The 16,942-nt window shown below is 49.4% G+C and overlaps 1 protein-coding gene across 1 annotated transcript; it reads right to left on the bottom strand.

Annotated features, from left to right (window-relative positions):
* Positions 1-1,821: 1,821 nt before the first annotated feature.
* LBH (LBH regulator of WNT signaling pathway) lies at positions 1,822-14,200 on the bottom strand. Its single transcript, XM_052806133.1, has 3 exons — positions 14,019-14,200; positions 13,095-13,197; positions 1,822-4,344 (listed from the first exon to the last, which is right to left on the bottom strand). The coding sequence occupies exons 1-3, from the start codon at positions 14,042-14,044 to the stop codon at positions 4,144-4,146; spliced, it is 330 nt and encodes a 109-aa protein (XP_052662093.1). The 5' UTR covers positions 14,045-14,200; the 3' UTR covers positions 1,822-4,143.
* Positions 14,201-16,942: the final 2,742 nt, after the last annotated feature.

The raw sequence follows: 16,942 nt of genomic DNA, 5'->3' as shown, positions 1-16,942 counted from the left end.
GTGACTGTGTGCTTTGATGAAGCCGAACAGAAGTGGAAACACACCAAAAACAACAAATGAAATATTTGGGAGAGCGAACACAGGCTGAACTAAGCAGGGCAGCAGTGCACAGCTTGCTGTGTCATCAGTTGCAACTACAGGGCAAAGCTTTGAGGAGGACGAATGCCTCCAATTTAAAGAGCCAGAAGAAACATTGCTCTATGTGCAAAGAAAGGTCCTTATGCCACCCACCAAGTTCTTGGGATGACTCAGGGTCACCTATTCAGCAGCAAGCCCATTTTCATTTGGTGATGCAAGTTCCAGTTTGACCATAACAGCTGGAGCCAAGGACCAGGAAAGAACCTCCTTCTCCTGCCAGCACTGCTCCAGGCAGATACAAGGCAGACCCCCAGGCAGAGTGAGCCCCACTCAGAGGCCAGCCCTTCTGGTCTGGCCAAAAATAGCATCATGCATCAGGAAACAAAGTGAGTGGCTTCATTCTGACATGAGCCTGAAAAACCTGTTCATGTGAGGCACATGGAAGTAGCAGACAAGTTCAATTCATTTGGAGTTTCCCTAACCAGTGCTGCATTTTAATCAGAAACATTCTGGGGCAGGACTGAACATCTTCACTGATTTCAGATCAGCACTTCATCTTGGAAATGCTGCAGCAGCTTCTACAAGGAATGTAACTCCATGCCTGAGGAGGGAACAAAATCAAGGCACCTTAGCTAGAGGTTAATTGAAGAAAAGGAGAGGCAAGCTTCAACATTGCATTTATGTTTCTATGGCATAAAACATGCACAAAGGTTGAGCACAATACAATTCATCTTTGAACCATGGGGCTCATGTTGAGCATGCCCTCAGTTCAAGCGTTAAATCTGAGGGTCATTAGTCAGTGTATTTAAACCAGTCTCATGTAAACCTAACACTCTAGCCTCAGCCCAGATTGTTTGCATAGGTAAGATTAGAGTCTGTTACTTGCCAAATCACAGGAACTTCTCTCCATGTATCAAAGATAGGGGTATTCCAGGGCATTTGCTTCTTATCACCTGGTTTTAGTGGAAAATTGAATCCCATTAAGTACACAATTTGCATTACTGAATCCTGGCACAGCCGGATTTCTACACCCATGACACTGCCTTGGCACCAAACAAGTACGGAATCACACTCAGAAACACCATTTCCTCAAGGTCTTCCTCTGGCAGCACAGTGAGCTGCAGCACACAGCCACTGGTGTGTGGCAAGGTATGACCAACTACTCAAGAAAAGTCGACCTCTAGACCCAAAATGGCCAAAGCAGACAGGTAGCTCAGCTGAGACCCTAACAGCACACAGCATGGCAAGGCATACCTTCATGCTTGTTGCTCAGCACAGGGTAAGAGCACACACAGGGAACATGCACAGGTACTGCATTAGTACTAACATCAGCTATGAATAGCCTCCACTCTCCATGACTTCATGCTCTGTAAGGTTAGGTAAGGGGTTAGACATAGATTACAGATAAGTAATTATAGATATAAATACAGATTTTTCAGGACCAAGTAAGCTGGAGCACCACTTTGCTGCAGCCTTTCACACAGCAGTAAGAAACTGTAGGAAGATGGAAGGCAAGTAAGTTGATATAGGCTTACAATCCCATAGGGCATGCTCCATGGTCAGCCACATGCATGAACCAAGTGTCTCCAGGTTCACAGAACAGCCTCAACCGATAGACATGAGTCTCTTCAGATATTTGCATTAGCTTTGCAAGTCAGCACACCTCAGAACTGAAACACAAGGACCAGCCATTATCCAGAAGGTTGACCAACCCAACCCACTTGGGCAGTAAGAACAAAGCCATTATGTTTGGAAAGCATTTTCAAACTTTATTTACAACTGTCACAGTGACAAAAATGTAGTTTGAAAAAAATGCTAGCTTCTCCCTGAGGCTCAAAAAAGAATTACAGAAATATAGAATGTATATCATACAACAGGAGGAGTTTTACTGGAGTGCTTTGTTCTTTAGATACGTTCAACAAATAGAAATATACACAATACTTCCAAAAAAAGGATGCAGACAGAAATATGCAAGTCTTTAGGGCAGACAGCAGGTCTGGAGTCCAAGGATTGACATCTCATTGCTGCCCACACGGTAATATCTTTGATATACAGCTTTGACTTGGTGGTACAGACAGTAGAGACCAATAGAGAGTAACACTTAGAAGACAACTGGCTGGTATGCAGGTGTACAAGCTCATTCCAGTAAGACAGCAAGACTAGAACAAGCATTACAGATACAACAGCTGAATCCATCACTAGAGAGAATGATATCACCACATCATGACCATTTGGTGATCAACCGCCTATCAAGATGGGCAGGGAGTGTGTAAAACTGGGTCTGCATTGCTGGACCAGAGACCAGCTGCAGTGTAGGAACACTGAATTTCTCCTGCTTTGTGCTAACTCATCTCCAAACTCCTGTCTGTCTGAAACAGTTATGCAGAGCTGATAAATTATTGCCATTATGTTTAAACACAAGCAAGACGAGACTAAAACAATCCTGCCAATATGTTAAAAGCAGTTCCCAACCCCCACCAGCGTTTAACTACTCATGAGGTATTAAAAATACAAATACACACATGTCCAAATAGATTTTAAAAATGGAACCAGTTATAAGCAAAGGGGGGTGGCATTGGGATTATTATGAAAGTTTGGTTAAGGCCTTGACATTTCTTTTTCTCTTCCATGAACCCAGATTTGGTTTAGGTGGTAACTGTTCTCATGCTATCCCAAGACCGACTGGCTCTCGAGCTGGTTCCCAAAGCTGCGAGATCATCACTTCCCAGGAAAGCAGCAGGTTACCCTGTCTGGCAGCAGACTGGCCTCCTCCCCAAACCGAGACAGATGACTTCTCCTTGAAGCAGGATATGGTGAAGAGGACACAACCACAGACTTTGCAAGCCAGTCTGCACTTCATTAAACACCCATGAATGTTTCACCCTCGCCATGAAGCAGAAAAACCTCTTCGTCTCAGGACATCCAGGCTAATCCTCTCCCAACAGACCCCTCCCGCAAATCCCCCTTTCCCACCAGTGATCCACACTAGATCTGGTGTTTCATCTTTGGATTACCTCCAGGTCTGGCAGCACTCCCCACCATGCACACCCCTATCAGCCTGTCCTGCACTGAGGAAGCCCTGCAGTGTAAAGCTGGAGGAGATGCCCCATCCCAGCCCTCTCAAGCCCGTTGACAAGCAAGTTGGAGACATGAAACCCTACAGCCTCAAGGACACCAAGGTAAGGAGGCGTAACCTCCACCCTCTGGCTTTGGGTGCTGTACGAGACGAGACTGACCACAACAGCCTCGGCAAATAGAAGAGAAAAATCCGAGGTGTTCAAACCTACGTAAGCTCTTGCTGCAGACAGAAGCATCTTTGCATCCGATGCGCATTACCTCACGCTAACCACCTGCAAGATAAACTAGGGCCTCGCAGTAGAGATGACAAGCAGCAGCCTAACATTATCCTGCAAATACAGCTGTTCAGCATTGAAGAATCTAAAGGCAAACAGAGGGGGAGAAAACAGCTTTGGGAAAAGTGGCTGGAAAACAGGCTCAACAGTGAGAGCAAGAAACCCAACTACTCCTATGGACACTCATGTTACCCTAGGAGGTGCTGAACCGGGAAGAGCTACAGACCCCTCGTCAGTAGAGCATTTGCCATGCTTTGCTACAGACACCCTTCCACCCCCCGACACACAAAACGGAAGCTGTAAGAAAGGCAAATCTGAGAGATTACAGCTCTGTTCTCACACTTTTAGCTGGAGGCAGCTCCCGGCCAAACGCTGCTGCCTCCGACTTTCCTCCCCCTCCCCGAGCTCCCCCCTCCAGCGGTCCTCGTGTGGTCACCCTCTGCCATGTGCTTGGAATTTCACTGCTGCCTCCGCCTTGGAAAAATACAGATAATGATCTCAAGAACAGCAAACATTTCTCTGCGTTACTTCCTTCCTTCCTCAGGAGGTCTGGTGACACCGAGGGCTTCAGTTCTCGATACAGAGAATACAAGAAAACTAAGATCTCGCAGGTGCAAAATTGAACTTGTCTTTTTTTTTTAAAAAGACTTTCAAAAGAATTGTGGCTCTTCCTTCAGAAGGGTGCAGTCCCTTGCCTTTCCTCAGATGCCATTTATTGCTCCTTGTTGTCCTTCTTTACATCTTCACAGTTTTCTTCCTCCTCTTCCTCCTCCTCCTCCTGCACGAGGAACTCTTCGGGTGGCCATCTCAGCTCACCACTCTCCACATCACCCTCCGTCGGCTCTACCACGATTGAGGGCAGGCGGTCCTTCAGCTTACAGTAACGGTCGAAGTCCGAGGGATCAGGGAAGATCTGAAAGAGCCAAGAAACAAGTCTGTGAGAGGGCCTGTGTTCACACAGTCTTAGCCAAAACCCAACTCAAGACACTGGGGTCTTCAGGGCAGACTGGTCTGGACACAGAGTAAACCACTGAGTGATGGGAAGACTCTTGAACTTGTAAATAAGCTTCTCTAATCTCCGAGTATTGGAAATGAGCACTGCCCAAGAGGCTTCCAAAGCACACGCTTGCTTGGATAGCGCTCAGCAAATAGGCATCTGCCCTTTTGGGTATTTATCCAAACGCCTCACTCCTCACCCAACACCGCTTTTGCATTGATGCTCATGTGTTTGCACACTGAGCTATCTCAATCAGAGAATCTGAGATCTCATTTCCTGCTGCTGGTCAAGCTGCACATTAGAACAGGCTTGTGCTCCGCGCTGCGCTGCTAGAAGGGAGCGTAGGCACTTGGCAACCCAGTGCTAGAGCAGTCCAGACCCTTGCAGCAAGGGCCTGCATCTGGTAGCGTTCCAGGTCCACAGCACCAGACTGAAAGAGAAGGTCAGCTGCATTTTAGAGATAATTTTGGCAGCGTTCTGCATGCTACAGCTACCATACATCAGCAGTGAAACTCAGCAGGAAGACACTCATTTTATGGAAGGGTTGGAGACTGGGCCGTATTTCTTCAGGCCAGAGGTACCTGTGGCACAGCCAGCAATTATGCACCACATTCCTCATGCAAGGTATACGAGGACTCCCTTCTCTCCAGCCCCCCAAGGTGCACAGAGCAGTACCTTACCCCTTCCCTCCCACCCATAGCTTGCCACGTGGATGCACAAGCTCATGCACTGCAGCAGCACCAGGGCCACTGGGATGCACGCTTTGATCCTACTAGGAACTGAGGCAAAGACACAAGCACAGGAAAAACCACCACTGAGCAGGAGCTTTGCATGACTAAATTGCAATGCAAACAGAAAAGGTTGCTGTTACTTATAGGGATGCCCTACTAGGGGACCAGCTTCAAACCCCAGCTCATCCAGAAAAGAACTGCTGGGTGACAAGAATCAGTTGCCATATCAGATTCCTGGTTCATAACCAGAAGATTAAACAATTACCACCTGTTTATTTCAAACAATTTTATCAGAGTGTGCATTTCACCTCGCAGTTGCATTTGAACACCCCAAAGAAGATAATGACAAAATGCACTTTTCCCTCAAGGTTGTAGGTGGAGTGAGAAGTCAGGCACTGTACTTTTCTTTGAACACCAGCTGCATTCAAGTGAGCTGTAAGAGCATCCTTGCAGGGAACAGCACTGCCAGCCTCAGACAGGCACACTGCTCATGGGTGCCTCAGTTTGAGAGCAAGATCTGATCTGCTTCATGGTTCCTCTTACAAAAGCAGGTTCCCCATCCAGGAGCCCTGAGCAGTAACCATGAAGCATCCCCCTTCTCATGCCAATCATGAGATTGGTACCCACCACCTTGGGAAGCCCTGGCCCAAACCCCAAAGGGGAACAACATCCTATCGACTCATTCTTCAGCCTAGCGACTATTAACTACACCACTCCCTCCTTGTCAATATTCAGTCTTCTACTGTTCAGCCACATTTCTCCCTTGCATCCAAAGCTTTGTGGTAACCAGGTTACTAACCTGAGAAAACCATCAGGTTGCTACCTAACTTAAAGTCAGGCAAGGTAACTGAAGGTAACGCACATCACGTGGGCTGTTCGCACACATCCAGCTCGTCCTGGGGACAGTGGTGCAGAAGCCCAGCTCCCACTACAGCACCCACCATCCATATGCTTTTCAGGTGCACAAGAGCGAGTGAGGTCTTTGAACACAGCCACATTAACATGGGCATTGCAGTATGAACTACTTGCTATTAGTCAGGCCTGGTGCAAGTGAGACAGTAACTGTTTCTTGGAGCTTTGTGGCTTCTGCTTGGCCAAACAAAGGCAGTTTCAGACACGTGGTGCATTACTGGAAGTACAGTCCATGGCTCTTAAGCATCAACTCGTTATCTAAACTCAGGATAGGAAAAAAATACCCTTGACACTACATGGTTTAGAAGGTTGCAATGGAAAAAGAAGTGTAGTTCAGGAGGTTACATAAGCTGATAATGTCATGAAAATAGCCTCCTGTGCAAGAAAAATAGCAGTATAATAATTAAACTAACCTTTGGCTGCTATCATTTTAAGCACATTAGGTCAAATTGGAGCAATTTCTTTGAAAATAGCCTGCCAGATTTTTTTTCCAGAAACTAAGTAGTAGTCATTTCCTTACAAACAAATATCCCCAAAATGTGGTGTGCAGCTTTTTTAATAAAAAACCCCCGAGCACAATCTTATCTCAAACAGCTGCAGGACAGGCCGAACCCAAGAAGGTCAGGATTTTTTCCACTAAGTCATGCTTTTTAATCATCGAGGCAGCATGAAGTGAGATGTTGCAACTGCACTTTCAAGGGGTGTGGACAGTCAATGGAAAAAAGTATACAAAGGCAGATTTCCTCGCATGTGACAAGCAGGGCAACACAGCAGGCCAAGCACTGGGACCGAAGGAAAAAAGGTTTCAGATTAAGACTGTTTGCACATCTGGGGAAGCTGGGTGGAAAAGCTACCCCAACCAGCCTCCCTGCTTACTCCAAAATAAACTGCATTGCCAGACACTTTATAAAAAAGATAAGCAAGCACCAGCTTTCTGCTGTCCCACACCAGTAGTGCCATGCTGCATTTTTTGGTCCCATATGCCTAATCTGGTCCCACTCCAGATTTAGACAATGGGAAGAAAAAAAACACACTCTAAAACTTGCAGCAAGGTCCCCACTGGGAATGCAGCAGCTCAGCTCTGACCTGTGAGCTCTGCACGCTTTGGCACAGCAGCCAGGACAGCTTGCCTAGCAAAACCTGCCTATAAGCCTTTCTGCTCACATTACCCAGCTCAGGCATGTGGGAGGAAGACTTTGCATCTCCCCACCACTCAAAGAGCACAGCAGCAACAGGTTAACTTCTCCCCCTCATTTATCAGAGGGAGCCACCTTGCACACAGCTGAAGCAGATGCCTTCTTCTGCCTGATCTGGTCACTCAATAGGAGTCAAGTGACAACCACCAACTGGTTGTGAAGGCTACCTAAAAGCAAATTTAGCAGCAATTCAGAGGTATCTTCTTCCTCCCCCTCACTTGCACAATACAGCACAAGGGGCCGCAACTGCTTCTGCAGAGCCCTCCCTTCTGTAGCTGAGCCCCAACTCCTGGCCCATGGAGACACATCCAACACCTTCAGAGCCCACAGAGGACATGACTAGTGTAAGAAGCAATGTACAACACAGCTTTTCACTCACAGCAAGACTGGTTTTCACAGGCCTCTCCAGATTATGTCTTGGGAACTGCTCTCCTCATGGACTGATCCAGATCACATACAAATCAACCAAACTCTTGCCTTGCAGCTGGAAAGGGCAGTTAAAAGCAGAACTTGAAATGAAAGCTTGAAATAATTTTAGAAAGATCATGTTTGCCTCTTTTTCAGATGATCTAGCACTACTATCCTTGAATGAAGTCTTGGCAACAAGAATGGAAAGTTTTCATTGCCCTGGGGAGGCTCATACCCTCTTCTCAGCATTCACAGGGATGGAGAAACACCAAAAGCAGGAGGGATGTCAGTCAATTAAGAGGATTAGCTCAGCACTACCATAATCCAAGTGACACTTGTAAATTCAAAACAACTTCCACATGTGTACTCCATACCAACACCCATGGTTAAAATGCTTGTCTCCCCTCCCACGAGGCTGAAAATTATTTCAATTATATTCCAGGGAGACTAAGGCAGTGAGATCTTTCCCAATTAAGTTACTGTTTTGGGGGAAAGCTTTGCTTCATTGTGGTAATACTACACAAGACTGCAGAGTCTGTACTGAGAGGCATACCACTTCAGGTATAGGACACACCCCAATGTACCCATATCACTCATCCTCCCAGTACTAAAAAGCTAAGCTTTGTGCCTCTTCAGCAGTATTCAAGCCAATATTCCAAATCCCAAATCAGCATCTAAGTTCTTAAAATAAAACTTTACTGCCATTGAGAAGCATGGCAAGCTCACTTCAGGAAATACTTAAATCATCTCAGTGTCCTCTTTGGAGGAATTTTCCAGCTATAAGAAACAGTGCTAATACAGACATTTACTTGCACAGTAGTCATGACTTGAAACTGAGCTTCATCTAGTATGTACACAACAGCCTGTGACTCAGGTTTATGAACTATGACAACTCCTCAGTCACAGACAGATTGCCCTATCTTGGGGGACAGTGGCAGGGCAACTTCATACATCATAACAATTTTCTGTCAGAGTAACAAGGCATCAAGTAGGGAAGAAAAAAACACACACTGAGATGTTCTGATTAGCTGCTGTCTCCAGTTTGCATTTCAGTGGAACACTTTTTTGCATAGCATAGCAGCAAACATGATTAGTTTTGGCTCCGTTTATCCCATATCCTACTTCTGCTACCCTTTAAGGTCCCAGGCTCTGGAATACACATTGACTCAGCCTACTAATCTTGTCTAGTAACTGTGCACCAGATGTGCTACGTGAACAAGTTGCCCTAAACTCACTTGCTATCACCACCATTTTGCAGCCCAGTCTCGAGCCCTTCCGCAGCAGCAAGCGCCAGCTCTAATACAGGACTTCCCCTGCACAAATCAAGGCTGCACAGACACAAAGCACCTTACAAGCAAACAAGAGAATTACAGAGGAAGCTCAATTTCCACCCTTTACCACCAGGCCCTGGGTCAGTAACATGCTGGTCCCCCAGTTTAGTTGGGGGGATGCAGTCGATGCAGCTCAAACCCCCAGCACCAAGCACCACAGCCCCGTGGGGAAGTCAGTGCTTCACTGGTGCTGGTGAAGAGGCCTTCCATTCACCAAAAATGATTTCCCCAACAAGACAGATGACCCAAGCTTTCGCCATAGACACTGGATGGAGCATTAAGCCTATTTACCTAGATTCAGTCAGTCTGACATGATTCACAGCTAGCTGCGGCTATGATTAACCGAGACAGATCCCAGCATGATGCGATCATGACTTAAAGAGCTCAAGCTCCCCGTGACAACCAAACCCCAGCTGATGGCATGAGGCAAGCTCAGCCTCCGCAGGCCAATCTCCTAAAAGGGAGCCTAAGGTCCCACAGGACCAGCGAGCCAGCCAGACAGCCGGTCTGCAGCAAAGTAGCACACTCAACTCAGGACACAGCATTTGCTCAAAATAAACACTTTTGGGCACCAAAGTGTTTTCAGTTGTGCTCAGACCCCCTCCACTTCCAAGAAGCAAGGGAGGATTCAGGTCAAGGCACTGTTTTGACAACAGCTCCACGAAATGATTAATTCAGCCTCAGTGGCATCGTTTGTGCTGCTGTGAGATGGCATCAGAGGACAAGCTGGCAGAGCACTGCTGAGGCTTTTCAGAGAACAGGTATATCTAGGGGCTGGAAAACAGCAAACAGTACATTAGCTCCAACCAGCAGTGAAAAAGGCCCAGCTCACCAGAGATTGCCAGGCAGGAAGCACATGAAGCCCTCCATAGGCACATCTGTTTGTAGCAGGGGCATCGTGAGCCATCAGCTGCATTTCAACGAGTTTTTTGTTTAGTAAGTCCCATGGGAATTATGGGACATCTATTAAAGATCCAGAAATAGCTCTTCACTGCAGGCACAAGACCCAGCATGACATCATCTCTTCAGCTGCATCTTCTGTTTTGTCTATGCCACTCTGTTCCAAGACTCATGCCCTGATTTCACCATTCACTTCTGCTCAGGCCCTCTAAATCTGTTGGCTGAACCATCTTCAGGGGGCTCAGAGCAGCTTTACATTGCAAATACACTAATAAAAGCTGTTTTACATAGAAACGTTTTGAAACTAGCACATTAGCTTACAAGCATTTTGCATATTAACTGGAAAAAGGCATTTCTATGCTGAGAAAGCACATTTTGCAAGTGAAACTGTTACTAAGCCTGCACAGGCAACTCAGTTATCACCAATACAACTTCTGCAGTCCCAGTTTTCACATCATTGCTTAAAGAGCAGTGATGGCCAGCCCACCAAAGGCCAGGAAGCTTCATCGGGGGGTGCACACCTTCAGCTGATGTCTAGACAGAGAGACACCACAGAGCATGAGCACAGGCAAGGCAGTAGAGGAGGCAGAAGGAAAAAGTCAAGCAGCAAAGTTCCCTCCTTAACCAACAAGACAGACAGGAGCCCTGAAGTTCAGTGAGTTCCACAGTACAGAGGAATCAGATCACTGAAGTCTATACTCAGAATATGAGTTTGTTTCCTCAGTTTAATTCCAAGTAAAGGCAAAAATACTTTGAAACAGTACTGTTGGTCAGACAAGACTGTCTGCAGCAGATACTGATGTGCTTTACAGTTCCAGCAAAGCTGCTGTGCCATCTCCTTTGGTCCAGAGAGTTTCATGTCTGCATATGGTGGCAGAAGCAGCCCCCAGGCTCACAGCTCACATCCTATGGACCAACTCCCCAGGCAGTCCCTGCTCTACACCATCTGAAGGTGGACATTTTGAACCTTGGTTTGAGGTCATCTCTGCAGTAAAATAAATCCAAGTTCTACTACTAGAATAAGAGAAACTTTTGAAACTAGAAGCTTGCCTCTCCTGGTTCTGGCTCCACTTTTTTTTTTTTTTGCCTCTCGTAGCCAGCCAAGGGCTGTTACCCTTACATCGTGAGTGCCCAACTCTGCAGATGAGTGGAGGAAGATGTTGCAGCTTAGAACAACAAGTCTCAGTGTAGGAGCAGTCATGCTCCATTAGCCTTGTCTGGTTTTAAGTTATTGCACTCCAGCCCTCAGACTAGCATACAATTTTCCATGTACCAAACTCTCTCCATCAGCAAGATGAAGCACAAAGCGCCAAAGTCTGAGGTAGAACAGAGAGTTCAGGGTGCAATTTGCATCAGGTTTGTCCTTGCTATTCTAACTTGAGTTTTCAACCCTTTAAGGATGCTTTCAACTTACCTTGATTTTACACTGTGACACACTCAGCCTAGCAGCCAGGGGAGCAAGGCTGGAGCCTGTTCCCCAATCCTCTTTACACTAACCTGATTTAGAGGCAGACCTCACATACAGCCCACACACTGCACGTGCCCCATCAGGATCTTCCATTTCAACACCTCAGCCCTTGCTGCCATCAGTTTGGCTTACATCAAGGTGAAGTACTGGCAGGCAGTTCCCAGCTCTTGCAGGCATTTGAAAAAAGTCTATGATGAGACCACTACAGAGGACAGATCCAGGATGCAAAAGCCCTGCATAGACATGAGTCGTCACCATTTATGACTCACACCTTCAGGTTCAGCTGCTCCACTCAAAACTGAACAGGCCTGTTCCCCAGTTGGCCCAAGCAGACTTATCAAGGTCATCAGCACTTGGGGAAAAACCTCACTGAAGCAATCAATTGTTAGAACAAGCAGGGCACATAGGTTCTGCCTCTCACTGGAAAATTTAGATAGGTAAATAGAGGCTTTTGACCTGACTGGTTTAAGCCTCTTCATATGGTGACCCATAAAGACAACTGAACATCCCATGCAGGCTCGTTTGATTGCTTCGGGTTTAACAACCACTCTCATTGCTGTACACTCCCTCTATAGGAAAGAGAGGCCATATGCTTTCCACTAACTCAAGCACTGAAGCACAGCTATTTCCACACACAGGCAATAAACCAAACAACTTGCACTATCCAGATGCAGAATTCTGACCAAAAAAAGCAATGCATCCCCCTTCCCTCCCCGCAGCTTTGGCTTCTACTGGAGGCCTCAGCCATGGCCCAAAGTTCATTTCATGCTTCAGTGCACTGTTACTGCCTTGTAGCTCATTTTTCAGACGTAAATATGCTATCATACAACAGCACACCTCATTTGAATGCACAGTTAGAGCAACTGCCTCTGTGCAGGTTGTGTAACATCTGCGAAGGAAGAACCCTGCATCGGGATCTGCCAGTAAGAGCCACCAGATGCAAGTCATCTGCATGCACTCAGCACCTGTGTCAAATCTCATCAACAAGTCTCCTGGAAGAGCAAGAAAACAGGGATCTAGTAGGCTAAGATGCACAACTTACCCTTTGATTAAGTATAAGCTACGGAATGAAAGGGATATTGAGACTAAAGGATTAAGGCTCAAGCTAGTTTCTAAGACCACCTCTTCACCCCAGTCATTGATCTAGAGGTTAATAGCTAATTACTTTGTTCAGAACTTTCAGAAGGAATGCAGCTCACACCTATCTCCAGTGACATTTCAAGGCTTGTTTAGCCTGTCTCCAGCCTCACCGCATCTTATGGAAGACCATTAACCCTCTCAAATGGGCCCATCAGTCAGGAAAACAAAGAAACAGATCCAAAAAAATGTAAATGCCATACAACCAACTCCCTCCTGCTCTAGGCAGATCATTTGTATGTCATGTTAGAGAGATCTCAAGAGCCCTCTCAGCCCATTGAGCAGTGCAAACCCTTCTTTCCCCAATCTCCCCATCTCCCACCAAGCCCCCATGAATGCTGAACGAGTGGGGGCTCTATCACTTCGGAAACAGCCAAGTACTTTGCCAATCCAGCCCGATACCGAGTGATATTTTAGACAACCAGCTCCTGCCAAGCAAGCATTCCAGTCTGTTGACTAGCTCTCACTACAGCAAGACCTGCTATTAGGTCAGGCTATGGAAAGGTACATTAGACCGAGTCTGCAGTCCAGCCCAGGCAATTCCATAGGGGATTACTGCCCAAGCAGCCAGCGAAGCACTTACCTGATACGACAGGCCATCCTTGCGGGGGCTTAGCCCAATCTCATCCATAGCTGGGGTGTTCATCATCACTTCAGTCATTTCAGCTGATCTCAGATAATCAGAGCTAGAAACAAAAGACAGCATTCAAACGGTCTGAAGGGCTCCAGGGGGGGCTGAGCAAGATGTGAGTAGCATCAGGAAAGAAAAGCAAGCAGAAGAGGCTGCCGGCAGTCTATTTCTGGTCCCTTCCTTCCTGCCCCCCCTCGGAAGGGGGTGGAAAAAGCTCAGTACCTCGTAAACCAGCGCTACATCCCCTGCCCCTGGGAGCAACTCCCTGATTTTGCTCCCCAGGAGCACTGCTCAAAAACACCTCGGGAGGCTTTAACGGCAGCGGTTCACTTCTAACTCCACTTCCTCCAGCTCTGCCCCCTAAGGGGGGAAAGTAAAAAAACAGAGTAAATAAGTGCAAGCGCTGGGGGTTTTGGGTTGCTTTTTTTCTTTTCTTTTCAGCTGGTGTGCTTTAGCTCCTGCTGACTTATTTTACAACCTCAGGGACTTCCACACCAGCGGATCGCACGGCGCCAATCCCAGCTCTGCTTTTACAGCCTTAATGGCATTTCCAGCTCGAGAAAGTGAATTCCCACAGTTCGCAGTTCCTCTAGTGCGGCTCATCCCGCTATTGCTCGGCTCTCGCACCCGCCGCCACCAGCCTCTTCTCCCCCACTTTCGGAAAATCACGTCCCGGGGCTTCACGCCGCCCCGCTCCATCGCCTCCTCCCGGGGCACACACCGCCGCCGCAGCGGGGACGGGGCGGGGGGGGGGGGGAAGCTCCGCTTCAAGCCTCCCACGGCCACAGCAGGCAGCCTGCTGGCGTTAGAGCCTCCTCCCGCCCGTGGGCCTCGATCCTCCCCCCCATCCCCGCCACGCGTGAAGCACCCACTCACCAGGGCAGGGGACACAGCACAGACATGAAGTCCCGGCGGAGGCTGCCCCGCGCCCTCGGGGGTGGGGGGTGGCGGGAGCGGCACCCAAGCGCACGGCGCTGCCCCACGAGCAGAGCGACCGAACGGCACCGGCGGAGGCTGCGGGAACGCTGCCCGGCACTGCCCGACCCCGCCGCTCCCGCCGCCACCGCCGCCTCCTCCGGTCTGAGCCCGGTAAGCGCCGCCGCGGCGCCTTAAATGGCTCCGGGGGGCGGGGCCCGAGCCGCGTCCACGCCCCCCTCGTTTGACGTACACATTTTCATGAATGGCTTCGGCGCGCGCCGCCTTTGCGGCGGGGGCGGGGGGCGGGACGGGACGGGACCGGAGCGCGTGTCTCGCGAGCGGGCGGCGGTGGCGGGCCCGGCCCGGCCCGGCCCGGCCCGGCCCGGCCCGGCCCGGTTCGGTTCGGTTCGGTTCGGGTGCTCCTGGTGGGAAGAGGAGGGTTTATTATTTGGTACTCCGGCCCCCTAAGCATCCCCCCCCCGCCCCCCCCGGACCGTCGCTGGCTGCCGGCCGGCGCGGGGATACACCGAGCACCACCCCGAGCATCACCCGGGCCGGGGCTGGATTTCATCTGCGGGAGGCGAAACCGCCTTCGTGGTGGTGATGGGGGGGGAGGCCTGGGGGGGGGGGGCTAAGGCAGAGGGGGAGGGCTCCGGTACACGTTCGTGGCCCGGAGCGGTGGCAGCAGCCGCCCAGCGCTGCTCCTCTGAGCTCCTTCTGTGCCCAGCACCTCCAGCTGGAGTAAAAGCAGAGGGAGAAGCTTCACGAGGCCGAGCTATATTTAGCAAAACAATGTGAATCAATAACGGGAAGGCGCAGGACGAGAAGGAGGCGAATCTGTTTGCTGCCTGGGGCACAGTGGGCAGCTGTAGGTGAAGCAGGTTTCCTTCCTTCCCCTCCAGACATGAAACTGCTGGAAGGCAAACCCCATCTTTGGGCGAAAGGCCTGGGCACCCCCAAACCCAGCTGAAGTCCTGACCGTGTGCATCCATCCGCTGCTGGTGCTCGTGCAGCCTCCTAAGGAACGGGCTGTGCCCCAAGGCAGGTGCCCGCTGGGCACGGCTGTGGGGCACGGCATGGGCCAGGCCCACCAAGGCTGCTGAGAGACGCTCAGTGGTTTTGGGGACTGCTCTCCCTTCTCTTTTCTCACCCAGTGAGCGGTATCTTGCTGTGTGCTGGCAGGTAAAGTTTTGTGCAGGGCCTGGGTTTGTTCCACCTGTTGCTCCACGCCACTGCTCAGGCTTTGCCAGCAAAGTGGGTAAGCAAGCACACAACTCCAAACACTTCTTGCAGTTACCGTGCTGCACCTCCAAACGCAGAGCATACAGCTGCTGCAGCACTTCATATACGTGTCTATGCACGGGCATATACACATTATTTGCGTCAGCGTTTAAATGCTAACGAGTGCAAGTTCAGTGTTTCCGAAGGGAGGCTTTGCCCTCAGCTCCACTCAGCCAACCCCCAGACTGTACATAAATGTGTACATACATACGTGCATGTGTTTCCTCAGACTGGATAATTTAATCTTCTTAGATTTGTATTATATAATGGGAGCGTATGTGGGTGTTTTACATCAGGCTTCAGCAAGCTGCTGCTTTATGCCAGATTAAAATGAATCACAAGGAACTGATCTAGCCCCTGCAGACGCGTGGAAATTCGGGTGGGTGTGGGTGAGCTCGCTGCGAAGGGCTACCGGCAACCTTCCGCAGCCTTAACAGGAGGGCAGCGGTGGGGCAGAGTCGGTGCACACAAGCCCCTCATCCCTGCCAAGTCTCCTGACAATGAAGTTTGGAGCTGGGGAGAGGAGTAAGACGACAACCAAGTCTCCAAAGCACTGGGGAAACGGCTCCCTGTGTTTCCCTGGCCTGGCCCCCTCTCCCTGCTGTGTACTGCGGGACGCACATGCTTGTCCTTACCGGCTTTGCTAATTTCTGCCCTAAAAGAAGACAAAGGCCTGATTTTTAAAAGACATTTTTGAGGCTGAACCTGCTAAGTTGGTGCCTGATGGTACGTGCAGGGGCTGGGAGACCGCTCTGGGAGAAGGAGAGAGGCAGGGAGCTGCTTCAGGCAGTGTCGATCCATATTGTGAAGTCTCTTAAAATTAACTTTTACAGCCTGTCCCTCATCTCCCAGTGCGTCCAGCTGAAACGTGGGTCACGAGGTGGGGCCATAGCTCAGTTCCCTGGGATGTTTCATCAGAAACAAGCCTGCCTGTCTCCCTCAGACATACACATACTTGCTATGGATTTCCTTGTCTTTTCCATACAAAATAAAAGCCAATGAAAAACCCACATGCCTCCCTGAGTCCCTCCTGCACCAGGCACATCGAGTTGTCTCACTAAATGCCCTCCTACACTCGGCAGGGCTTGAGGTCCAAGGTTTTCCCCTCCTTGGAAAGCATGCTCCTTTAAATAGCTAATTCTCGATAAACCCGAGCCCCTGAAGGAGACCTCGGGACAGGATGGGGGATCGCCCTCCCCTCCGTCCACCCTCCAGGTCTCCTGCAGCCACCGCTGAGAAAAAGCAGCTCGGATCACCCATGTCCTCTGGACACCTCCCTTGCCATCCCAGCTGGCATGGGCAGATAGTTTCGAGGTTCTAGCTAGATAACAGCCTTTTGGGCAGGCGGAAAAAAACCCCAAAAACGAACAAAAATCCCCAGGCGCGTATGTGCTGAGGGCGCGGATTACTTCCCAGCGACTTGGTGAGAACATCGGCCCCGGTCCTGGCCAATTCCCATCGGGAGGCCTGGGGATCGGTGCTTTTATTGCTCGCTTTGGCTCTAAGCCACGGCGAGATTTATTCGTGTGATTAACCATAAGCGCGTTAATAGTCCTTTTGAAAGAAAAGGCACACCTCCCGTGATTTCCATCAACCGCGCT

The sequence above is a fragment of the Harpia harpyja genome, chromosome 13 (assembly GCF_026419915.1).
Source record: "Harpia harpyja isolate bHarHar1 chromosome 13, bHarHar1 primary haplotype, whole genome shotgun sequence".
NCBI classification, from domain to species: domain Eukaryota; kingdom Metazoa; phylum Chordata; class Aves; order Accipitriformes; family Accipitridae; genus Harpia; species Harpia harpyja.
This window is presented reverse-complemented; position numbering and strand designations above follow the sequence as displayed.